Below are 25,895 nucleotides of genomic sequence, written 5' to 3'. Positions count from 1 at the left end.
TGGTATTTGCTTTGATTTAAAATAATGAGAGTCTATATTAGTTTCAGAGTAATCTGTGGGGTTTTTTTTTCATCCCTTTTCAATATAAATGAGATCAAATATATTTTAAACAGATGTTACATTTAATGTAAATCAGGAAATGTAAGAGTTTTAGGCAAAGGAAATGGTCTTAATGTTATCATGAGGTAGTGCCGTGAATCTTTTGTCCATTTATCTACTTTTAATAGCTATTCTATGGAAAGGATTTAGGATCTACTGCTTGACTAGGACAGATTTTCTTTTCTCAAATGCTTGGGTATGCTGTGGCTTTTTTTTCTTTCTCTTTTTTTTCAGGCCAAGGTTTAGTGCCAGTTATGTTTGTGTATTTTGTATGAGGATGTTATCTGTTGCCATGTGGCATACTGCTTTTTTGTAGTAGATCCAGGCAGATTCTAAACAATATGTCTATAAGACGCTGTATTTAATACACTAGTGAAAGAAGAAAGTTTTTATTCAACCTCCAGTGATCAAAACTTCTGTGGAGTTAGTAAACTTTTCTAACTGTTGAAGTGAATTGAAGCACATGCTTTGATGCTTTCAATATTGAAACCTTTTATCACAAGAATTAACCTACAGCATGAGGAAGTTTTTTTTTTTAAAAAAACAACCTCTGCACACACTTTTAAAACTGCATTTATACAAGAAAAATTTCTTTGTTGGCAATATCTGTTTAGGTGTCATTACACTTGTGAGTCTTGGGGTGTTTTGGGATGTGCTATATTGACTGAGATAAGGTGTTCCGTGGATGGCTGAAGGGACAGAAGAATTCAAGAAAATAGCGGTTGAGATTTTGGACAAAGGGCACTAGTAGTAGTGCTTGTCATGTACAAGAGATGACCTAGGAAAAGGGTCAGATGAAACAAGAAAAGAAACATGATGCCTTGAAAGTAAGAAGATTCTCAAAAGTTGTAATTCAGAAATGAAAGTCATTGGTGTGATTGTGGGAGAGTGCAATGTTAGATTTATTGTAAGTAATGTTGCAATATAGCAGCAGCATACCAGATTTTGTAAAGAAGAGATTATGAGGAGAGGAGAGAGAAAAATAAGAAATTGATGATAGATTATATAAATCTATAGTATATTGAGTTGATAGAAATTGTGGAGATCCTTTGTTTGAAGAAGCAGTAGAATAGTGACAGCTATGCATAAGATAAGGGAAGAGTTAAGAAAGATAGTGAAATCATGGGCCTGAATTATGAGTAAGATTACTTTCTGCCCAGAGCAAGGAAAGTTGAGAGGCAGGACATGCAAGCATATTTGTCTGGTCTGTCTTGAAATTAAGATGCTAGTTTTAGCCTTTTTTTTTTTTTTTTTTTTCCATGTAGGTATCAGTATTATTTGCAATTAAAGAAAGATATCTTGGAGGGCAACATTCCTTGCACCTTGGAGCAAGCAATACATCTGGCTGGTTTAGCTGTTCAAGGTAAGTAAGGCAATTATGCCAAGTAGCTAATGTTACAGTTGGAAATTTGGTGATATATATAGATGCATGTTTTCTGTTTGTTCTAAAATAAGCACCCCTCTTCTTACTGTAATAAAAAAGGCAAGACATAGTGTCATTCAGGTATGCATTCTGTTTCTATAAAACACATTTTTGTTTTGAATTAATAGCCTTACAAATACAATGACATTACAGTGCTGAGAGTTCAGTAGATTATGAAAGGCTTGCACATCATTCAATATATGGGCTTGGGGGACAGTGGGATATTTGGCCCATAACTTGCTAGTACACATGTGCAGCCTTCAGAGGCACACCTGGCTACCTAATGCTTCTTTCCAGGAGCTGGGTTTGAATTAGACATCTGAATTCCTTTGAAGATCAGGGGTTTAAGTCCTCTTCTTAGATCAGTTGACCTTTCATTTGTTGTCTCTGCTACTGAAGACTTCTGACGAAGTAAGAAGAAAAGATAGCCTATTTTAATAAATAGGCAAATGTGACTGTACAATAGTACTTGTATCCCCACTTTTACTCCTAAATGCCCTAACACCAAAGACAGGTTAGTTCACAAGGCTATCAACAGTTCCTGTGTTTACATCCCTATTGAAGATGCAATTCTGTAATTCCCATGAAAATGGCTTCTTTATTTTTCCCAATGAGGGTCAAATGGGGTGGAGTATATAGACAATCACCAGTCCACAGACTGTCTGCTCTGATCATGTCCAGTGCTTCCTGCTAACATGTTTGTTTGATCTTAAATCTTGTAAAACATTAGTTCTTAATGACAACAGTTTTGTGTGTCTAAATGACAACAGCTTTGTTTTATATGTTTATATATTGCTTCACTGTGGATGCCAGTCCAATATACCTAATAGCAATTTTAAAGCTGCCTGAATCGAAAGGGATCTAAAATCATTTACAGTACATACAACTTAGCTTTTTTACCTGTTTATTTTCAATTAAATATATGTATGCTGGTAGTATTGTGTTGAAGATGATGATTATGTTTTTATGAGAATATACCTACTAATGTAGTAGGATGAATAATATTAGCCCCTTGTTTATGTAGAGGTATTTTTGTTTAATTCAAACCAGGACTTAATAGTTTTCAATTGACAAAGTCTTGCTTCATTATTTTCCTGTCTTTGGACAGTATAGATGTGTCTCTGCTCAGTGAGTTGTTTATAGGAGTCTTTCAATATAATTCTCTTTCTAGATGGAAAATATTTATCCTTTAACTATTGCATTCCTCTTTCAGTCTTGTATAAGAGAACAACTGTATCTGTTGGTAACACAGTGAGAAAATAATTCAGAAGAAGCACAGCTTTTAAATTAATTCATTTTGAAATATCTTATAACTGGTAGATAATTTAGTTTTAACAAATGAACAAGTAGGGACAGTTATTTGCTCTTCTGAGTGAACTGATTACTTATCTCTTCCCTATGAGTCTGATTTGTGGCTGAAATTCTGAACTAATTCTGAATTACCTCAAGTGCTATGTTAGTCTAATATGGCACAAGTTCTCCCCTTTAATAATGCATAATTCATATATATAATAATTGGTAAGACTTAATAAGGCTTAATTTGGTTCCTAAATGTATCTACTGTTACACTATTACAGGTTATTAGTGATAATATAAGTAGTATGTGTATACTTGGAGATTATTTTTATATGTTTTGAAACAACTGTTCTGTACAAACTGTAGTCCGTTAAGACAGTTTCTCTTGTGAGACTGGTATATAATTTCTCTGATTTGGACAGTTTTATTTCTCTTCTTTGAAAAGCTGTCTATTTTTTTCCTGGAAACAGGCAAAGAGGCAAATTCTTTGGGATGCCTTTTGGCATGAAAGAGAATCAAAACTTTTACTTAGTCCATTCTGAGCATATTTCTGAGTCTTCTAGTTTTGACTTTCTGCATGTGTTTTGGTTCAGAGAGCCTTAGAAGGCTTGTGATGGGAAGTAGCCAGTGTCCAAGATGCTCCAGCTCTTCCTATCAAGTGTTTGAACCAAGTTGCAAGTTATAGCAGTCTCTCAGTTCCTTACTGCAAGTATGGTTGTATATAGTTAAATATCTGATGAGAGGGTAAAGAAGATGGAGCCAGATTCTTCTCAGTGGTGCTCGGGGACAGGATAAGAGGCAATGGGCATAAATTGAAAAACAGGAAATTCCATCTAAATATAATAGAAAAGTTTTTTTACTGTGAGGGTGGTCAGACAGTGCAACAGCTTGCCTGAAGAAGTTGTAAAGTCTCTACCTTCTGTATTCAAAACCTGACTGGGCATAGCTCACAGCAGCCAGCTGTACTTGACCTAAGCTTTGAGGAGAAGGTTAGACTACATGATCTCCAGAGGTTCCTTCCAACCTCAGGCATTCTGTGATTCAGTGATTCAAAAATATTGAAGCTGCACTCTGTTTTATCATTTCTTCCCCTTTCCTATCCATAAGGAGTGTTACTAGTTTTTCTGAACATGCTAAAAAGGTAGGATGTATTTCTACTGTTTCTCTTGGAAAACTTTACTGGTTGGTTTGTTCACTTGTTTTACTTTCAGATCATAGTCCTATAGGATGGAGATTTGCTACTCAGAGATCCTGCTGTTATTAATCATGTATTGAAACATTTTGTTACAAATGTCTGAATCCAGGGCTTTTTTTAATTTTTAGCTGATTTTGGAGACTATGATCAGTATGAATCTCAGGAGTTTCTACAAAGATTTGCCTTGTTTCCAGTGGTGGTAAGTATTTTCTTCAACTTCTCTGATATTACTGAACAAAAGTAAGTTGCAATCTGAAGACCCCTCCCATGTTCTTAAGTCAAATACCAGATTGACAAATGCAAGCGATTATTAAAATCCCCGTTATCCATTCTAGCTTACTGCTCCTCAAATTATCAAATTTAAGAAACATTTTCTCTGAGACTGAAGTGAGATATAACGCCTTATATTGTGTAGAAGCAGAGACATTGCAAGATTTTTGAATTTTCTTATGTATTATAAAGAAAAGAAGGTTGGAATGCAAATGAGATAGTGAGTGGAACCACTACATGACTGTGATGTTTGTGCTTTTTGGTTTTGTTTGTATGAAGAAGGTAGATGCGTTTTTTCTTCTTTTCGTTTATAAATTTAATATTACTTCATTTACAGCATCCCAGCCTAGAGTGGAGGGCTGCTTCCTCTATGTACAGATACTGTAACTGGGTTATTTTGTAGATTTTTTTTCTTTTTTTGTAATTCAGTCTATAAATGTTATCTTACCTTAAGGACTGGCTACAAGAAGAAAAAATATTGGAAGAAGCAACACAGAAAGTTGCCTTGCTACATCAAAAGTACAGGTACCTTTCTAAAATGCTTTATTGCATATTGATTTATTGCCTATTTTTGACATGATTGCTTTAATAGCTCAGCAAGTTGGGAATCTCAAAAGGCAGTTGGACTAATTTTGCCTGCTATTTAAATGAGTTTTGCACTGATACAGCTTCATTGATATGAAGTAGTGTTTTTGCTGAGTGAAAGTAAAGGGATAAGCAGAACTAATGACTTTTTAGAATAAATGAAAGAATACTGCTTGAAAATTAGGAATATGGGACACTACTAGATACTGTGACTTTGCCTGTATAATGTTTCTAACATTTGTTTACAATTTGATTTTGTTACCCCAGTAAGGATGTTTCTTGTAAAACAACATTGGCAGGTGCTGGGTGCTCTAGAAATGTAGAGACAACCATGCCAGAATGCTTATGATCTAAGTAAAAGGCAGCTAAAATACAGTAGTCCAAGAAAGTTAGAGGAAAGTTAAAGTTAAGTTTTCTATTGTCACATAATTGGTAAGTAGTGTTTGTGACTGTTTGATGTCTTTCTGCGCTGTTTTAAAACAAAACTTAAAAAAAATTCAAGCCCATTTGTCTTTGAAATGCTGACATAACATGATTGTGTGCTTAAGATGCAGCGAAGAAGAACTAATCTGGATAGGATTAGGAAAAAGTGAAGGAACAGATTAATGTGATTGATGAATATTCTTAGATTTAGGAATGAGGAAGACAGGAATTTGCTGGTAGACGTATCCTTTATGAGATCAGCTGAGGTGGTAAGGGAAACGCAAGCTTTTAGGTTCTTTGACGCTACTGCAGCTCTATGAGAGAAAGGATTCTACCAGTTGGTCTAATAAAAAATATTATCTTTCACTACAGACCTTGTCCTGCTGAAACCATTACAGTTACAAATCTGTTAGTGTTTTGGAAATGAGACTTTTTTTCCTGAAATGTAGAGTGTCAAACTTGATATAGGTCCTAAACATGCATATTGGAGTAGGACATGTGTACCAGAATACTCATTTTGATAAAGAGAGAAAATTGGGTAACAATGATAGATTTGAAGAAGGATGTCACAAGTTGTCTGCCATTAGCAGAGAAGGTAATTTTTACTGCCTTGTGTTGCTCTTTGCTTAGGGAGATGTATGAGAGAAAGAAATTATTAGATCAAAGTGGAAAGACTAAGAGAAGTGTATTAGCCATTAGTACAAATGGAAATGAGTAGGATTTAATGGTGGCCTGGATGTTTTGAGGATGTTTGTCAAGCTTTGACAGTGTCATTCAGAGTAAAACAAAGGGGGATTTTTCTTACTGACAGTGTTTTATTAGCTGATTATTGTTTTCATTTGCAGAGGCCTTACTCCTCCTGATGCAGAAATGTTGTATATGCAAGAAGTAGAGAGAATGGAGGGCTATGGTGAAGAGAGCTATCCTGCAAAGGTAATCATAGCTTTGAGCTTTGTCTCAGTTGTTTTTTCCATTATTTAAAAGGGGTAGCTGCCTGTCTTTAAAAACAACAACAACAACAACAACAACAAAAAAACCAAAAAAAAACAAACAAAAAAAAACAAACAACAACGACAAAACCCTCTTCCCTACTCAGAAATTGTAAAGCAGATGAGTGGGCCTGATAACAAATTCCATCTCTACTGTACCAGTTCCAGTTTACTGGGATTTTTCAATATAAAGGTTGCTATTTTGAGTTAGATGCATGTGCATTAGTAATTTGAAGCAAGCATTTTATGTTTAGCTGGATTACAACTTTAGTATTAACTTTGAATTGCCATTGTTATTTTGTTTCCTATAACATTTTTTTTATATAAATAGTTGCTTTTAATGCAACTTTTCTCTCAAAGAAATTTTCTTGTATTTGCCTAATTTATTACAACTCCTTATAGGACAGCCAAGGAAGTGATATATTCATTGGAGCATGTCTTGATGGTATCTTTGTGAAACACAAAAATGGTAGGCCTCCTGTTGTGTTTAGGTGAGTATTATTCTTTATTAAAATATCTTCGTGCATTTTACTTAATGATTTATGTACATTCCTCACTAGCATGAATTGCTCTATGATGTATGTTCATTCATTTGATAATGACATATTCTGGAAGGCCTCATATGTGAACACTGAAGTTGGTGGGAAATTATCAAAGTATTAGCTGGAGGATAAATCCCTGTAAGCCAAAATAATTCTAAGTGATGAGCATGTAATATATATGTGATTACAAAACACTTATTAAATGAGAAAGAAGCACATCTTTGCATACAGAATGTGTTCTGAAATGTACATGTCACTATTTAGGAAAATTTACTTGTGAAAGTACCCAAGAATTACTTTCACGTGTTACGTATAAATGAAATAGAGGAGAGCAATATGATAAATTGTGTCATTATTTTAAATTCATACATTATTTTAGTTAGCCTGTCACTTGATGTTCTGCTAGTTAAATTGTAAGTATAAGTGTATCCAGAACTTACCTGAGATAAAATTCAGTCCTCATGTGCAATGGTCTGATTCCAACTGACTTCAAGAAGGACATGGGCATCTATGGACAGAATTTGGAATAAATTTAAAAAAGTACATATGGAAACATTTTTAATGGCTCTTAGTAGATTGCAGTTATCACTACAGCTAGAAAGGCTTTGCTTCAGTGAATTTTAATCTCATAGAATTGAATTTTTGGCTGATTGTGAACAGAATCTTGGACACCTATAGTCCAACAGTTAGTGGAACATGTGAATTTCTGTAGATTAGAGACAGAGGTAACTGTGCTTGTCTCTTGATGGCTTTGATTAGTAGAACTTATGAATTCATTAGCTTTTCATTATCTGTCACAAATACAATCTCTCTCTCTTCCTCCTGTGAGGAAACTCACTCCTACAATTTTGCAGTGTGGGTGGCTTTCTTGTGTACCTCATCATAAGCTGTTTTCATGCTTCCAGGTTTTTAAAAAACAAAATTCATTTTTAAAATTGGAAGCATTTGGAAATGTTTAGAATTGAGGCCCAACAAAAAGTGTGGATGATGTCTGCTTCATATGTAAGAAGAAAGTTGCATGTTGCATGACTCACTAGTACAATTTATAATGGTTGGATTAGGCTTCTGATGCTGAAATGTTGGTTTCAGTAGGTTCATAATTGCATCCATAAATAAATGCCTATGAACTGTCCTTAATTTTCTTTTTGTCTCTGTTCTTCATCAGAATGGGTACATGAGTGATTCCCAGTCTCACAATTATGATAGTGAATAGCTACAGAAAATGCTATGAGCCACACGTATATAAAGGAAATAGAAACCATGTAAATACCTTTAGAAGGAGTCATATATGTAGACCGTGCTTTTTCCTCTGTGTTTGTGTGCTGCAGAACATTCAGTTAATAAATCAGTAATACAGATAGCAATGTATTAGTAGATTAAACTAAATTAAATTAAACAGGAAATTGAATAAATATGTGGCACTATATTTCTTACAATTATATTTCTTGCAATTTACAAAAATTTTGTCATCTGTCAGCCTGCGGGAGTTCTGGAAAACATAGATAATGCCTTAATTACATTGTGTTTAGTGTAGACATTTTTTTCCTTCAGAATGCATTATTTTCTTTCAAGCAGTCAGGACATTGTCATTTACTGATAATTAAATTCACTTGAATGGATTAAATAAATCAGTGAAAAGAATTTAAAGTGGAAGATACAGTTATACACAGTGTCACTTGCATTTTGTGTGTCTTCTGAAGAGTCACATACTTATTTTCTTTTCAGCAGTCATTTAGCGAATACAGAAGAGACGGTCTGCAATTGCGGTGTTTAACTTGTTCAGATAGATAGGTTTTTTTTGTTTTGTTTTGTTTTTTTAATGTCCTCAGTTACTATTCTTGGAGGTGGGTCTGTTCTTTAATTGCATTTTGTATGGCTTGAAAATCCAGAACTTGCCAGTCACATTCTCTCCCTTTTGTCTGTAGGTGGCATGATATTGCCAACATGTCCCATAACAAATCCTTTTTTGCACTAGAGCTGGCAAACAAAGAAGAGACAATCCAGTTCCAAACTGTGAGTGGGTGTTCGTTTTTTTTTTCCACTGGAAGGATAAACAGTTAAATTTACTTTCTGTTAAATTTCTTTATCCTGTCAGTTATATTTCTTTCCCTATATGTGGCAACTTTGAACTGTACAAATGAGTCAAATATAGGAATTCTGTCTTTGGCTAGCTTTCTAAGAGAGGTACTGCGGAGGAGAAGGCATTAAAAACCTTACTTTTACAGTGAATACAGTGATGGTTTTGTTCAGGTGGTCATAAATACTCTAATCCAGTCCAGTGAAATTTCTTGCATGTGTATTTTTTCGCCTTTTAAATCACTGGCGTTTAAAGAGAACATTAGAGCCTTGTTGGATGGGTCACTGTAGACTTTGCCGAATCATGTTCCTGTAGCATCTACTTGTTTCCTTTGTCAAGAAGGCAATTTCTGACACTCTTACAGCAATATATATACACACATACACACACACACTCTGTAGAAGGTGGTAGTATTATGGCTGTTAAGAATGCTATCGATGAAAGGATTCTACTTTCAACTTTCATAAATATAATAAAATCATTAGGCTAAAGTCTGCAAAGAGACGTTTTAAGGAAAATCTGATAATCATAAAAAACAAAATCAGTCAATGGCAATTTAATTTTAAAAATTTCAGTGGCTTCTGTGAGAGCAAGTGATAGGTATGCATATTTTACCTAAAAACATTTTCTTTTGTTTTGTTTTTTGGCAGGAAGATATGGAAACAGCAAAATATGTGTGGAGGATGTGTGTGGCTAGACACAAATTTTACAGATTAAATAAATGCAGCCTGTAAGTAGCATACAGTAACAGAACTCTTTTTGCCCGTGGAGCTTCCATTGGAAACCAAAATCTTTTATAACCTCTATAATATCTTGATTTTTCTTTTTAGTTTATACTAACTAATAACTTGGGTTTTTCCTTATTTTTTGGTGAGAAAATATTTATTTACTATTTTTTATTACTAAACCTTTTGTTTAAAAAGAGTTAAAAAAAGGATTCAGCCTTATATCAGATAACAATATTAAATTTAATTCTTTATTAAGGTAATAGTGTTTGGCCCCTGCTGCTGAATGTCTGTAGTGGAGCAGCTCTGTGGTGGAGCAGCTGAATGCTGCTGTAATAGATGTCAGTTGTTTTGGGGGCCAGTAATGCTAGAATGTTTGTAAGATACTGAAATCACTGGGGTTTTGGCCTGTGCTCGAGCGAACAGTTTAAAGATCACTCTGAAGGCCTTTAAAAGGGCGGGAAGGGTATGTGAAGCACTCTTAAAATGTGCTGGATTGACAGCTGAGAGGTATGTGGTCCTTTGGGTATCCATGGAATCTGTATAGCTCAAGTAGCACCAGCGGCAGTAGCAATGTAAATTTAATACAATTCATCAAATTAGATTTAAATGGGCTCGTCTCCAACTTGAAATCAAGGGCTAGAATTTGAGCTACGCTTCTCAACTGGTACCAGATTTCCTTTAGTTATTTTACTTCAAAGAACAGAGAAACAGGCCTAGTGAATAGTCTGTCATTAGAAGGAAAAAAAAAATAAAGTAATTCCCGAATGTTCCATTCCACTTCTTTGTACATAAGTCTGCAACAAACTGTATATGGAGGGTTTGGTACAAAATTCCCTGAGGCTAGTGGAAAGATAATGAAATGCTTTTATCACAGAACATGTTAGTATGTTTATTTTGAACTTGGCTTGGAAGAACAGGATTAATTTGGAATAGCCTTCTTATTTTAAGCTTGGTTGCCTCTTGAGAGGAGTGAGAAATATTGGTAGTATATTTGTGGGACTCTTTCATTGCTCACTGAATAATATCAGTTCTATAGCTGTATACTGAATGTTAGTCTTCAGAGTTACTTGTTCTGACCCTTTTACTGCGGCACAGTTTCATTAATACGAAAAGTCCTCAAAAAAACTTTTTTGATCTGTCTTCACTGTAAGACGCCCTGTCATCTGGTCTTGCTGCTGAAAAATATCTTATGCATGCTTATAGAACGTTTTTTGTTTTTCTGTTGGTAACTAGGACCTTTCTTAATTATCTTTCTTTCTATATTAGCTGACTGTATCAGTTTTGTCTGTACATCCTTGTCTTTAGTGACTCCCCGGACTCTCCAGCCGAGGAGGGCTCTCAGAAATCTTCCCTCATTCTTTCCCTTCCACGCTTTCCAATTCTTTCTCGTCCTTCATTTCCCAAAGGGTGAGCTGGAAAATCATCTTTCTTTCTGAAATCTAGCAGTTCCTGCGTCTGTATTACTCTACTCTACCTTAGTATTATTACTCTACCTTAGTACAAGGTGCAAAGTGCAGGTGCAGTGTAGGGTGAGGGAAAAGGAACTTAAGGCTTTTCAACCTTGGAAGTACCCACCATCTTGGTGGTAACCTAAAAAGAAATCAAGTTATTGCTGATAACTATAACATTAGAATATATAAATGCTTATGCAGCATAGTTATGCTTTGCTCTTTCTGTAACATTACAAATACTGAGTATCCTTTGTAAATTATTGTAGATGAGGTCTTACAGAACGAGTGACTTACAGTATGAGATTTTGCATGGGGTTCAAAGTTGCAACTGATTCCCAGCTTTTTCTGCCCTGCTACAAGAATAGCTTCAGGGCCTTCATAGGAGACAAAAGAAATAACTAAGATATTTTAATCCTGTTTTTTGTGTTTCTGCCCAAAATAGCTGCAGTGATGGTTTACATATAGTGCTCTTTCCTTTTCAGATTCTTAGGAGTCTTATTTAACACAGAACTTGACTCCAAGAAATGCAGAGTATTTTTAACTGAAATTGTGAACAGTTTTTGAGATCTGAAGTACACCTTGGTGTAGTAAGAATTGTTTCTCACCATATAATTTCTTTTGTAGACAAACCCAGCCCGTTACAGTGAATCCTGTTAGAAGGCGATCTTCTTCCAGGATGTCTTTGGTAAGGAGATCAAATAGTCGTATATTTACATTTTTATTTATCTAAATTGACTTTGAATGAAACACTAGTTTCTTTCAGTAAAATAAAATGAGCAATGAAAAAGATGAGCCTGGTATGTGAGAAACGCTTCTTAACTTTTGGAAAAAGCTGATATGGAAGGTCTGAATAATGGAATTAAAATAGTTAAATTAAATAGAGTTAAAATAGTTACAATAGCAAAATATTTTAAACATTTCTATTTTTAGTATAAGATCGGTCTGTCTCTTACAGACTCTCCCAGATGTGCGATTGCAAGGTACAGTCTTGGTTGCTTTTTGTTCTTTTTCTCCCTTTCATGGGAGAAACTTGCATTGCAGATTTAGAGAAATGGTTTAGGACTAAGTTTTCATACAGCATTCTTCAAAACTTTAATTGTTTAAAAAAATTACTTTTTTAATGAATAATAAAATACTTTCTTTCTTAGCCCAAGCCTCAACCTTATATGATGCCTCCACCACCTCAGCTGCATTACAATGGTCATTATACAGAACCATATGCATCGTCCCAAGGTAATTAGTAGCAGACCTGAAAAGTTCTAAATCTTAAATAATTGTAAACATGGTTGTAAAGAGCCGAACCTTTTGATTTTATTGTCATGAAAATTAAGACCACACTATACCACTTTAGAAAGTAAAAGCTATAAATTTAATTTATTTGCATTTACTTTTGTAAAAGTTGAATAAATTCATTGGCTAAACATAGGACAAGTTTGCAGTGCATCAGTCATTGCTGTGCTTGCTTCCACCCTAGAAAAAGGCCGATGTGATATATCAGAGAGGAGAAAACTGGTTGTTACTGATAGCAACTATAGCTAGCAGTTGCTCTTGCATGAGTTTAAACTGAGTAGAGTTTTTGTTTGTTTGTTAAGTACCAGACTGGTACTTTATGGCGTTCTGAGATCCTTGTCAGTATTGGTCTCGATAGTTGCAAAGACTATCTGAGCCCACAGGCAGTTTGGAAAAAAGTAGGTGTTTTAAAAACTAGAATGTAGGAAGAGAGGAGTTTGTCTCCAAGACTGTTAGACAACAAGGTTTTGAGGAATCCAAAGGTTGAGGTGGTTCCACAGGTTACGGAATTGTTAAATATTTGTTTAAAAAAAGAAGGAAAAAAAATCAATTCTCAAGGAATGTAATCTGTGCAATTACACTGTGGAGTCATGGCTTCTTTCTCTCTCTCATTGATTGTTACACATTGTGTCTTTAGTTAACGAAGTTGCTACCCTAAAGAGCTTAATCTAATCTCCTGCAGAGTAGCCTCAGTTACTGGGGTACTAAGTAGCCCATGCAAAGTAGGGTCAGTGACTATTGCACTTCCCACTGCAAAAATTCATCTTCTGAATAATTTTTTCACAAACAAAAGAATTATTTATTATCAGAAGATTAATTAAAATAAGTATAGTCATGATTTTTATGACTTCAAAGGAATCTAAAGCAGTGACTTATTTACTCCCTTCTGCAGCTTGACAGGTTAACAATTACTTCATTAGCTGTATAAACTACTAAGTTTATTCTGGATGTATAAACTATGTCATTGTTTTCTTTATCCATCATCGTGGTTATATGTTAATGCATAAAGAATATGTGGTAGTTGTTTAAACTGAGTCAAAGGTTTCTATTTTGATTTTTTAAAGAATCTTATAGTATTATATCCACTTATGACCTGAGTTTTGTTATGGCCTGAGTTTTGTTTTGTTTTTTACTTTTTAAACTGATCTCATTAGATTAGTGCAAAGTCTGGTGTGGTTGTTCTTTCTTTCAACTGAAAGATTTTTGAGATTAATCTGGACTTGGTTTAATTTAGGCTGAAGCTTAGCAAACATGACCTGAGCTGAAGAAAGCCATTCTTAAACTGAGGTAATGTTTTCCCCTAGTAGTTTGTATCATCTAAATGATTGTTATAGGTTATTCTGGTATGTATACCTTAGATATCAACAACAACAAAAAAGATGTTATATTTTTTTCTCTTCCCAGTTCAAGACATAGCTGCGAATAACTGAGATCTTGAAAGTCTCAGGCATAGGCTAGCTGCATCTTAATAGAGAATGTCGTCTTCATTTTGTGTCCTGGACATAATGATTGTTCTTAAACTTTATTTTCAGATAACCTCTTTGTGAGCAGTCAGAATGGATACTATTGTCATTCTCAGACTAGCTTGGACAGAGCTCCTCATGACTACAGTGGCCGAATCCGCAATGGTAGTGTCTATAGTGCACATAGCACAAACTCTTTGAATAATCCACAGCATTACTTGCAGCCGTCCCCCATGTCTTCTAACCCAAGCATTACTGGAAGCGATGTCCTCAGAACTGATTATGTCCCATCGCATAGACATAGTGCACTAATACCACCCTCTTATCGGCCCACACCGGACTATGAAACTGTAATGAGACAGCTCAACAGAGGAATGATACATACAGATAGGCAAAGCCATTCAATGAGAAATCTTAACATCAGCAATTCGTATGCTTACAGCAGGCCTGATGCCTTAGTTTACAGTCAACCTGAAATACGAGAACATGCTCACTTCACTTCCCCACAGTCTAACCATTATCCGTTTAACCTAAATTACAGTTTTCATAGCCAACCTCCATATCCCTATCCTGCTGAAAAACGTCCCGTTGTGGGGGCAGTCAGTGTGCCTGAATTGACAAATGTTCAGCTCCAGGCTCAGGATTATCCAGCACCAAATATAATGAAGACCCAAGTCTATCGACCGCCTCCCCCATATCCATACCCAAGACCTGCGAATAGTACTCCAGACCTTTCCCGCCATCTCTACATTAGCAGCAGCAATCCAGATCTTATTACAAGACGAGTGCACCATTCTGTTCAGACCTTTCAGGAAGATAGCCTGCCTGTTGCACATTCTCTTCAGGAAGTCAGTGAACCTCTAACATCGGCACGCCATGCCCAGCTGCAGAAAAGGAACAGTATTGAAATAGCAGGCTTGGCTCCCAGCTTCGAAGGTATAAGAATTAAAGAGAGGACCATGTCAGCATCTGCAGCAGATGTAGCTCTTCCAAGGGTTATCTCAGAAGGGTCACAGCCCAATATTCTGATGGAGAGAACAAAACAAAAAGAAAATGAGGAAGAAGGCATGAACTGTGAGCATAAAAAAACCCTTTCAGATGCCACTATGCTAATTCACAGTAGTGAGGAAGAGGAAGAATTTGAAGAAGAAAACAAGGCTAGTACAAGCCTGTCACCTCTCCCTGAAGATCAAACCCAACTTTTGGCCATTACGAGTGGTTATTCTCATGATTCTGTACTGAACTACCCCTATAGCTCTGTTGCTTCACCTGCTGGACCTTTGCATATTCTTGACCCTAAATTACATATTACAGAGACAGAAAAGAGAATGAAAGATATGAGCCCAATTCATTTACTGGTAGAAAGCCAGGTACAAAGAAGAGGGGAAGGACTGCTTACTCCATCTATGTCAGAATCTGATCTTACAACATCAGGGAGATACAGAGTCAGAAAGGATTCGGTAAAGAAGCGACCTGTGTCTGATCTTTTGTCTGGGAAGAAAAATATTGTAGAAGGCCTTCCCCCACTAGGTGTAAGTGGATATTTTTCTCTTGTTTTGGGTTGTTTCAGGTTGTTCTGTGGTGGTGTGTTTGTTTTTTTTTTTTTTTTTTTGTTTTTTTTCTGATTTGTGTTAAAAATCAGCCTGAGAGATGTTTTTAAAACATAAGAATTAAAAGCAACCCTAAACCTCATCTTTATTTTTCTGTTTTTCCTACATTAACTTTCTTTAGCTAACTTTTATCTCCTTCTCTACCACTTCTGAGTTGTTTGTGTAGTTCTCCCATACAGACCCAACTGCGCAGCCTCCCCAGTCCGATAGAGCTAACCTAGCTAGCAACTGCAGAATGAGCTGTTTTAAAGTCAGTCCTAGTTCCCATGTTCTTCTCTACCTATCCTTTTCTGGGACAGAAGCAACTGCTTCCATTCCACCACCAACTTGCAGTGGGTGAAGCTGAATGTCTACGCTTATGCTGACCAAAGAGGGGAATCTGACGCATTAAGATAATAGATTCTCTTTCCTTGTTTTTTTTTTCTTTTCTTTCCTCCATCTCTTCTCCTCCCCATCCCCTTTCCTTTTTCCTTTGCCTTCAAGCTGTTTTTATCCCATTAGTTTTATTCCTTGCCACCATTTTCCTTTCTCCTGCTTTATCTTATGTCTCCTTAACAAGAACTAAAAGGAAGGACTGTAGGTTTCACTTTTCCTATACTTCCTGCCTCAAAGACACATCAAGGCTTATGTTGGATTATAGTTTCACTGGCAATCTTTACCACTTCGTTTTCAACATTTTTGCACCTTATATTGTTCCTGGCTTATACTGAGTGCTAATGAGGGAGGACCATGTTTTGTGGGCCTAGGGGATGGTGTTGCTTTTTTTTTTTTTTTTTTTTTTTTAAGTTGATTGCTGTTAACTTTTCTTAAATTACTGTCCACTGTTAAATAGTTTTGTACAAGAACTGGACTGCAGTGGGACTAGCATACTAAATCTACTGCTTTAGTAACTCTTCTAGCTGATACTGCAAAAGCTAAACTAGAATAAACCATGTATTTAAATAGTTACTGCTCTCACAATTTTCTTGCGTATCAGACTTCTACATGGACCTAGATACAATAAGATAGGTTAGGAATTTATACCATCTTCATCAGCTTCAGTGATCATTTCATATGCTTTCCTAAGCCTCCTTCCTCCTGTTTGTTATGTGGATATAAAAAAAAAAATGGTGATATCCTTCTACTGGTGTTCACATTTAGATATAGCTGCTTTGTATTTTGTTCTCCATATAATATATTTTGAAACACTGGTGAGTCTATCTCAGTCATACCCTGCCTTTTGCTTCTGAGAGTCATGTGAATATTCATTTCAATCTTTGAAATGAAATTGATATTCAAACATTTTTCATTGATAATTTTCAATAGAATACTTTCCAGTTCAGTGAACAGCTTGCATAGTTACGCAGAATCATTTTCTTTATGTATTTTGGGGGGATAGTTAGTGATCCTAGTTCTTTTCAAGAATGATAATTACCCAGAGTTGTGGCTTCACACCTTCAGTAGTGACCTAGCCCTGCAGAGAGCAATATTTGTCATTCTTGTGCAGCTTCAGTAACTTGTCTGGAATGAAGACGGACTTGTATTGTGTCTTTGGAGGAATGTAGTCCCACCAGCTTAATCTCTCACTGCAGTCCTTATCAAAGAAAAGAGTCAAAGCTGTGTTTAGTTTGCTGAGGTCAGAGAAATATCCTTTACTAAACTGAACTCATTTGGAGTCTGCTTCATAACTGATCAGCTATAAGAATATTTATAAGTTTTAGCTTTCCTTCTGCAGGGCATGAAAAAGAATAAAACTGATGCAAAAAAAATAGGGCCTCTAAAGCTAGCCGCTCTAAATGGACTAACCTTGACTAGAATGCCTCTGCCAGACGAGGGAAAGGAGGAATCAACAAGAGCAACAAATGACGAACGGGTATGGTGAAATTTTTTTAATCCTTGATTTCTCTTTCATATTAGTGATTTTTCAAAATGAATTGGATGTGAATGGTGCTTTGTACTGACTTCCAAAATACTTCAGATTCAAAGTAACCAAAACATTGAGCATAGAAACAAAATGATGATTGAGACTTCTGATTACAGAGTCATTGATAGATGTATCAAGCGTGACTAAAGATTTTTCTTTAAGGCTTAAGATAACAGGAATTCACTGTGTCTTGCCCTTTGAAGAATATAGACAGCAAATTAATGAGCATCTTCTAGTGCATTTTTACATCAAGTCTTTCTGTTTTCTCTCAGTGTTTAGGCTCCTTTACAGACTGAAAAGTCTGAACTTGGTTGTAATAATTAGTAGTTTATACAATTTTAACACCAAATTGTGTAGTTAAATTGAATCCCCAGGATACAGCTTGTTTAGACTCTGGTTTTAGACTCTATTTATCTTTTTTTCCCTCAGGTGAATACCTGAGAATGTAGATGGAACTTGTGTGATCTGTTGGAGTTTTAAATTCATTAATCAATCTCAGATTATGGAGAGAATGTCAGGTTCTAGAATTGAGGATTGATATTTGACAGATGTAAGATCTAACCAATATCAATAAACATACCTCAACCTGCCTCTTTCCTACGTGCAGGAAAGTGTGAAATATGGTGAATATCCAGACTGTGAGGAGCTATATAGAACAGTACTATCATCACATATCTGACCAGAGAGCAGTTAGATAAATCAAGGTCTATGCTGACTGTTGTACATTCTGCAAACAGTCATCACTTCAGAGTCCGTTTCTGAGCATGGGTGGGCATCCTTAGCTGCAGTCCACTGCAGCTCCGTTCACTGACAGTCACTGAGTGTTTTGTAGGATTAGAACCAGAAGGAACAGTCTGATCTCACCAGCTGCTGTTTCCAAATAACGTGCCAAGACAATTAGTTGTAAGTCATATAACAGAAGTTTGGACTTGGGGTGTGAAAGCTTGGAATGAGACCAGTAAGAGAGAGGTTTGACTGTAATTTTGTGGCTCAAAGTGTGTTGAAATGGCATTTAGAACTATGTATGCTCCTTGAGGATGCTAAGGAACAGAAAGTAACACTGTGTTGTTGAGATAGACTTCTACATTGAGCAACTATTTTGATTATTTACTCTTGCAGCCATCATCTTTTCCTGGATTGACTTTTATTGAGTTCAGTATATCATTATTCAGCCAGCTCTGCCCAAGTAGCTAAGATAAGAAGATTCTGTAAAGTGAAGTTATGAAAAAGACACATGCCTCTACACTGTCTTCTCAAGCAGTTCATGTAGGCATATCAGGAAATGAGAGTGATTCCTAAGACTGTGGAGAAGGGACAAAACAAATCAGACATGTGACATGAAAGAAAGTCTAGACTGCACGTATTTTTAGAAGACAAAGACTTAAGTGGATTCCGTCCCTATTTCTTTGCTCAGCTTCATGTTGCTGTCAGATTATACTGGGAAATTTGACCTAAAGACACTAAAGAAGTTTTTACAATGAGTGTATTGATCTGTAAATTATGTACAACAGAGGTTTTATGCTTCCTCTGCAGCGTTTGGCAGTATGTTTATTTGACACGATGCCTTTTTGATCTGATACTGCAGAGCAGTTGCTGTGAGAGGCTGGGGACATGTGAAATGGATGAAATTTTCTGGCTGAAATCTCACATATTATTCCTCTAATTGTTGTTGGCAAGAAAATACTGAAATTCCAGAAGTGTCTTATGATTTAGAAATAACTTAGTTTTGAAAGAATAAATCTGTTTCAGGGCTTATTAAATAAAACAGACTGACTTACTTTAGTGGAAGAAATCATAGGTTTATAACTCAGCTGCAGCAGGAGATTCCAAGGAGGCTTTGCTGATGTCTTCAACATTTATTATTTTCAGCCTGTGGAAATGTGGAATATATGCAGTGAATGATTAATTCATTCATTGAGACAAGCATTTTGTTTTGGAATTGTAGAGTTCTTCCCCAAAGTTGACTGCATTTGTGTTTTTCTTTTCTTTTCTTTTCTTTTTTTTTTTTTATGTAGATTACAAGATTAGAAGTGATTTTTCAAATGATGTAATCCAGTGCGCTATATTGAGCAGGAAGATTAATGAGTATTTCTTGTTTAAAGGTACTTGAGACAAAGTTTATAGTGTAGCATAATTACCTTGTTTGGCCAAATATTACTTGTCCAACTGGGTTGTCTCTGTATAAAATAAGAGGTGATTTTTGTTTTCCCCTGTGATTTCCACAGTCTTCACAATCTAGTGAAATATCGCAGGATTCTTAGGCAGACTTCAGTTGAACAAAACTCTTGATGGTTAGAGTTGCTTCTAATTTATGGTATATTTAAAAAAAAAAACATTAATAGTGGAAAGGCATTGTGAAGTGTGTATAAAAGAAAATAAATACATTTCATTCTTTATATAATCTGTGTTAAAATAAACTTACCTTGGTATTTGACTTTGTATGGTAATCTTTTTTCTGTCTTTCAGTGTAAAGTTCTGGAACAACGATTAGAACAGGGGATGGTGTTTACTGAATATGAGCGTATTCAGAAGAAGAGACTTATAGATGGCGAGTGCTCAATAGCTCGACTTCCTGAAAACGCTGAAAGGAATCGGTTCCAGGACGTCCTTCCTTATGATGATACCAGAGTAGAGCTAGTTCCAACCAAAGAAAATAACACAGGTTACATCAATGCATCTCATATCAAGGTGAGAGAAATACTGTTAGAGAAATGGTTTCTGGTTGATACGGTAATTAAAAATTTTGTTTTTGTCAAATAAGTGAGAATTGCTTTCAATCTCTCCCTCCTTCGCTTTTTTTTTTTTTTTTTTTTTTTTTTTTTTTTTGCTGAAGTTTCTTTAGGGGCAAAGGAACTTGTTTTTCCTCCATTACCTGAAAAATTGAGGGTTAACTGTTGGAGAGGTTTTCTGGTTTTTGCTCCTGTGTTAGCAAGGTCTTCTATATTGATCCTCCCTCTCTCTCTCTCTGCTCCCCCCCTCTCTGCATTGGTACTAACAAAGGGCATGTCCACCCTTCCCTAAATTAGGAAGGCAGATGGCTTTTAAAAAAAGTAGGATCCTTAACCGTGATTATGACGTTTTTGAACTGCTGTGACAGACTTATTTCTTCATCTTCTGTATTCTCAGACTGGATTTGCAATAGACAGTAGGATAGCTCCTTGCTTAAGCTTTGTTTTGTGGTTAGAGGAACAGATGGAGCCAGAAGAGAACCTGCTCCTTCATCATCTTCCTTTGCTCCCTTTCCCTTAGCCTTAGCTCTTTAAACTCCCTTTAAAATGGTGAAGAAATGGCAGGGCATTCATCTTCAATACATATGTCTATTAAAGTGCCACTACAAGTGATTTCATACTTCTGAAAAGAGTTGCAATCTTCTAAGTAGCTGTAGTTGCATTTCTGTCCTTTTTTTCTGAATCTATTTACTCTCTGACAAAGTTTCTGTACTTTAATTCATTCACAGATTTCTCAAGCAACACTCACCTGCTCACCCTTCTGAAATGCGATAACATTTTTGGAGGAAATACCAGCTAATGTTGACTACTTTCAGTGCACATAATGGCATTTACAGCACTAGAGATTGAAACCTTCTAGAACCCCTAATCTGTCTAAATACCAAAAATTTGCAGAAGATACCGTATCAGTTTTCTTTATTCACTGATACTTGATGTTTATCATTTAAAATAAATTTATTTAGCCGTATGCCTGTATAGTTTTAAATCTTCTTTCTCTTCTGCATCTAGTGTGACAAGATCCAACTGAAAATGGGAGGCAGATGGGTTTTTATAACTCACACCAGCTGCCTTTTGTTTGAGTGTAGCTCTCTTTCTCAGCTTGTGCATCTTAAAATGGCTGACTTTCAAACAGAGTAAGGGGCATTTTCAATAATTGGTCATCTGATGTCTTTCTACAGGTTTCTGTAGGTGGTATTGAGTGGGATTACATTGCTACACAGGGTCCTTTGCAGAATACATGTCAAGATTTCTGGCAGATGATCTGGGAACAAGGGATTGCCATCATAGCTATGGTCACGGCAGAAGAAGTGAGTATAAGCTGAGTCAGGTCTACTCCAGAAACTTCTGCAATGATTTTGGTATGATCCATTACAGAAAGGGAGGATGTTTACTGAAACAAAGAAAAAAAAATGAGGATGATTTTATAGAGACCCCAAGCTGTTCTGTCCTTCTTTTCTTGAAAGACAGGTGTAAATCTGCAAACTCTTTGCAACAGAAAGTTGGTTCACTCAGTGAGAAACCGTAAGACAGTAGTAACACCTAATGGGGGAGAAATGTTATTGTTACAGGAACATTGCATGAGTATTTTTATGTTGCTGTTGAAAAAGTGTTTTACTTTTAAGGAAAGTGGCAGAGAAAAAAGCTTCAGATATTGGCCACGTCTTGGCTCAAGGCACAATACTGTTACATATGGGAGGTTTAAGATTACCACGCGATTCCGTACTGACTCAGGCTGCTACGCAACTACGGGTTTGAAGATCAAACACCTTCTCACAGGGCAGGAGAGAACAGTCTGGCATCTGCAGTATACCGACTGGCCAGAACATGGCTGTCCAGAGGATTTAAAGGGATTTCTCTGTAAGTTGTATTCAATAGTTTTGATTTTCTTCATACAAACTAGAATGGCTGCAATGCAGGAATTAGTTTGTGATAGGTATGCCAAGCATCCTGCTGTAAAAGGTTTCTTCACACCAGCAAGAGATACTAGATTACACTTCTGCTGGGAATATACCTGTCACTTCGTTAAAGTAACTATTTATGTCTAAAGCCATGTATACAATTTACTAAAAGGCCATATAGCTTAACACATAGTTATACCACATATCACTCATTCAATATGTGCCAGCAAAAGCAAGAAGGCCACCTTTAGGGGATCAGGAAGCAGGCCAAACCTTAAGAAAGTTAGGTGATTTGTAGATTTATATTGCTTTTGGTAGGATGTGAAAGGTGATGTATTTACTGTGTCATTTTTTCCATGGGATGTAACTTGTTGAATTACTACTACAGTTTCTTTCTAATAGTCACGCAGTGACTTATATGGCTTTGTCTTCTAAATCTATTTTTCTTCTTCCGTTGAAGCATATCTGGAGGAGGTACAATCAGTGCGACGTCATACAAACAGCACTGCAGATCCGAAGAACTCTAATCCTCCTGTGCTGGTACATTGCAGTGCAGGCGTAGGGCGAACAGGAGTGGTCATACTGTCAGAGATCATGATTGCTTGCTTGGAACACAATGAGGTAATTTCTTTTTCTTTCTTGTTTTCTAAATAATAGTATGTATTGGGAGAGTAAGCAATCTGCCTAACAAAGATTGTGTAGCTGTTCATGTGAGCTTTCTAAGATGCGGCCGTTGGAAGAGCCTTGCAGTTGGAGTTCAAAGAAGTCTTGGCGATTCAGCACAAGTTAATAATCTTCTAGAGTTGCCCAATTATACACTGAGTATTGAAATGCTCATTTGTAATCTTGACTCTGTAAGGTGTTGAATCACTGAATGGAAAAGGTATGCCCTATGATATTTGTGCATATTTCAGGGTTTTACCCTGGATTTACGACTATTACTTCATGCCTCAATTTTGATAGTTAATATTCAAGGACATGCTTTATAATCCAGTCTCAGTGCTTGTTATTAAATATTTTGTTTGAAAGTGTAGTAGTATCTGCAGTATCAGCCTAGGCAGAGGACAAAGTGATAGTTTAATGAAATAAAAACTAGTTTATCTGCCTTTAGCCAGAAGTGAATAGTTTGTTTATTGATAATACAAGGTGCAGGTGAGACTCTTATTGTTCCACTGTGCATCCCTACCCTAACACTGTGGCAGACTTTTGAAACCATTAGATTTGCAAGGGCCTACATACCCCGTGAGACGGACACGTTTAGTACTGTGCATGCTTCACAGATGAGGTGGACAGGGTCAGTGGTGTAGTTAAGCCCATGATGCCAGCATGGGCAGTGAATTTTCAGAGCTGAAATTAATGCAGCTGATTCTGTCCTTAGATTACTAGTTTGATCTTACATTTCCTACTGTGAAAGTACAAGGCAGTCTCCTTGCTTATAAGTCACTGTAATGGTTTGTTCTCTTCCTTCAGATGCTGGACATCCCACGAGTGCTGGACATGTTGAGGCAGCAGAGAATGATGATGGTGCAGACTCTTTCTCAGTACACTTTCGTCTATGGAGTTCTCATTCAGTTTCTTAAAAGTTCTAGGCTTATATAATCCCTGCCATTTCTTAAGGGACACCGTGAGAGTTTACAGAAGTAAAATTACAGTTGTCCAGGTAGCCTTACCTTTACTGGTGTTTGCTTCATATGATGAGTCACACAGTTACCTTTTAGGACAGGTATGTTAAATGCAAGTCAGTGTAACAGTCCTTGCAAAGCAGGATCTTCGCTGGACTAAATTCTTCCCATTTTCAGCTGCAGCTATAGTAGGGAATGATCCTACTCATTATATTTTGTAGTAATTGCACATATTTCTTAGAGCAGTGTTACTCTAGGCAAAATAAATATCTTATAGAATGGAAGTGAATGATGCAATTTTACTAACTTTTCCTGAAAGTACTATGGACTTTTGAAAAATGAATTAAGTGTGCAGAAGCTAAAACCTGTAGATGCACGTGGGGAGAAGAACTTGCTCCTTGAGAATGTCAAGGTCTTAAGCAGTTTCATTCTGCTTTCAATTTTATATTTAAAACAATACATATGTGTTTTTTTTTAAGATGAGCTTTTGGTTTCCTCTGGTTTACTCAGCAGAATTAGCAGCTCCTAGTTATATTAAGATGTCACTTTCAGCAGTTATTTTTGTATTCATCATTTTTTTAATTTTGAAAAAAAACCTGTTTTTAAGCAGCATAATGTTTTCAGAGGAAATGATTGACAATGTTTGAACTAACTTTTCAAAATTTGTGGAGAAAGTAGTAGGGGAAACTGTTGGTGGTTGTGGACTGCCAAATAATAGAATTGGTAAGTGAAAGATCACGTTAACTGTTGATAATTTCCATTTGAGCTAGAGGCATGTTTACTTATTGAGTTGTAGGCAAAAAGCAGGGCAAGAATGTTACTATCTACAAGGTTCTTGGAAACAAATGGATGAGAGGAAGTACATATTCAGTATTATTCATATATTTAGAGAATGGTTTGATTTTACTGGCTGAAATCAAAGTGGATGCAAATGTTTTAAGCACTTTTTTTGCTCTGTTATTTATGTAGTCAAACATAGAAACTATAATCACATATATTGTTTCATATGGTAATAACCCATTACTAACCTGTTATTTTAGCAAGAGTCTTTTAAGTTGATGAAGTGAGAGAACCAAAATTGGAGTAAGAAGGTGTATAGTGGTGAAGCGGAAATGATCATGTGAAACACAATGGTAGAGGTGTGGCAGCTATGATTGCTGGTTTACACAGTGCAACGATGACCATTGCAAATTCTATATTCACCATCATGAAGGCCTTTAAAGCACTGGAAGTGTCTGTAGAATCTTTTAGGTTATTTTGTCAGTAGTAAAACAGATTTTGCTGATGCTGTGCAGCATTGTTATGAAGGATATTCATAGAAGCCGTTTGGGAATGACTGCAGAATGTAAAAATAACACTGGAGGTGTGGGTATTTTGCTAACTCTGTAGGTGGCAGAGTTGATGGTTGTGTCATGGACCTGAAGATAAGTCCTACCTCTGGTAGTTTCCATTTTGTCCATAACTACTGTGAGTCTGGTCGAATAATAAGATCCCTGAATCCTCCTCTCTCTGCTTTTAAAATAGAGACATTGTGATATTACTTGCCTTTTCAAGTGGTTTGAGATGCTGAGTTGTAATTCCATATTCAAAAATGAGCTATTTGTTTGTAGATATCTGTTTTAATTTCAAAAAATCCCTCTGACAGTCAAGTCTGTGTTTATGTATCTACCTCCTGTGACACCCACTTAGCGAAATGGAATGAGATTGAAAGTTGTTTTTATAACTGGTAAAATAATGTTTTTCTGTGAGCTGTGACAAGAGTTTGGCAACTATTATGAATAATTAAAAGCCCCCTCAAAATAATAATTGTCTTCTCAAAACATTAATTAAAAAGGCAATAAAAAGGTTGCTTCAGTTTCCTTTGTAATAAGCTGCTTCCATAGTGATAAGCCTAAGTCTCAAAGACATTTTGCTAATATGTCATCCCATAAAAAATGTATTACTTTAAAGTACATTTTAATATCCATCTATTGCATTTGGTCTGCTTTCAAGTAGTCTGAATTGTTCTGCTCTCAGTAAAGTGCGATTGAATGTTTCAGATGGGGGGAAAAAAAACCAGACCTCTTCTTGTAACTGTAAAATGCCTAGCAAATGTTCACTGCCAAATGCAACTGGAGGAAACCAGTTACTGAATACTGATTTTATATATAAGACTGCAAACAAACCAATTTGACGTATCCAAGTTAATAGAAGTAGCACTGAAAGGAAGAAACTTGTTTAGATACTTGTATCGAGCTCGTATTTTTAATATATTGCTACTTTTGTACCACAGTTTACATAAGTCTTCAGAAATATTTTTGAG

General features: G+C 36.1%; 1 protein-coding gene across 1 annotated transcript in view; it reads left to right on the top strand.

Moving 5' to 3' along the window:
* PTPN21 (protein tyrosine phosphatase non-receptor type 21) overlaps positions 1 to 25,451 on the top strand; it is a 42,651-nt gene extending 17,200 nt beyond the window's left edge. Inside the window, exons 4-19 of the mRNA XM_062576192.1 lie at positions 1,365 to 1,462; positions 4,142 to 4,212; positions 4,738 to 4,808; positions 6,137 to 6,224; positions 6,683 to 6,771; positions 8,748 to 8,835; positions 9,550 to 9,629; positions 11,703 to 11,763; positions 12,227 to 12,311; positions 13,901 to 15,363; positions 17,156 to 17,293; positions 19,811 to 20,032; positions 21,252 to 21,380; positions 21,696 to 21,930; positions 22,432 to 22,592; positions 23,442 to 25,451. Of these exons, the coding sequence (XP_062432176.1) occupies positions 1,365 to 1,462; positions 4,142 to 4,212; positions 4,738 to 4,808; positions 6,137 to 6,224; positions 6,683 to 6,771; positions 8,748 to 8,835; positions 9,550 to 9,629; positions 11,703 to 11,763; positions 12,227 to 12,311; positions 13,901 to 15,363; positions 17,156 to 17,293; positions 19,811 to 20,032; positions 21,252 to 21,380; positions 21,696 to 21,930; positions 22,432 to 22,592; positions 23,442 to 23,570 (3,208 nt within the window). The 3' untranslated portion in view covers positions 23,571 to 25,451. The remainder of the gene's footprint in view (positions 1 to 1,364; positions 1,463 to 4,141; positions 4,213 to 4,737; positions 4,809 to 6,136; positions 6,225 to 6,682; positions 6,772 to 8,747; positions 8,836 to 9,549; positions 9,630 to 11,702; positions 11,764 to 12,226; positions 12,312 to 13,900; positions 15,364 to 17,155; positions 17,294 to 19,810; positions 20,033 to 21,251; positions 21,381 to 21,695; positions 21,931 to 22,431; positions 22,593 to 23,441) is intronic.
* Positions 25,452 to 25,895: the final 444 nt, after the last annotated feature.

This window comes from Rhea pennata, chromosome 5 (genome assembly GCF_028389875.1).
Source record: "Rhea pennata isolate bPtePen1 chromosome 5, bPtePen1.pri, whole genome shotgun sequence".
NCBI classification, from domain to species: Eukaryota; Metazoa; Chordata; class Aves; order Rheiformes; family Rheidae; genus Rhea; species Rhea pennata.
The sequence above is the reverse complement of the archived record's forward strand: the minus strand, read 5'-3'. Positions and strand labels throughout refer to the sequence as shown.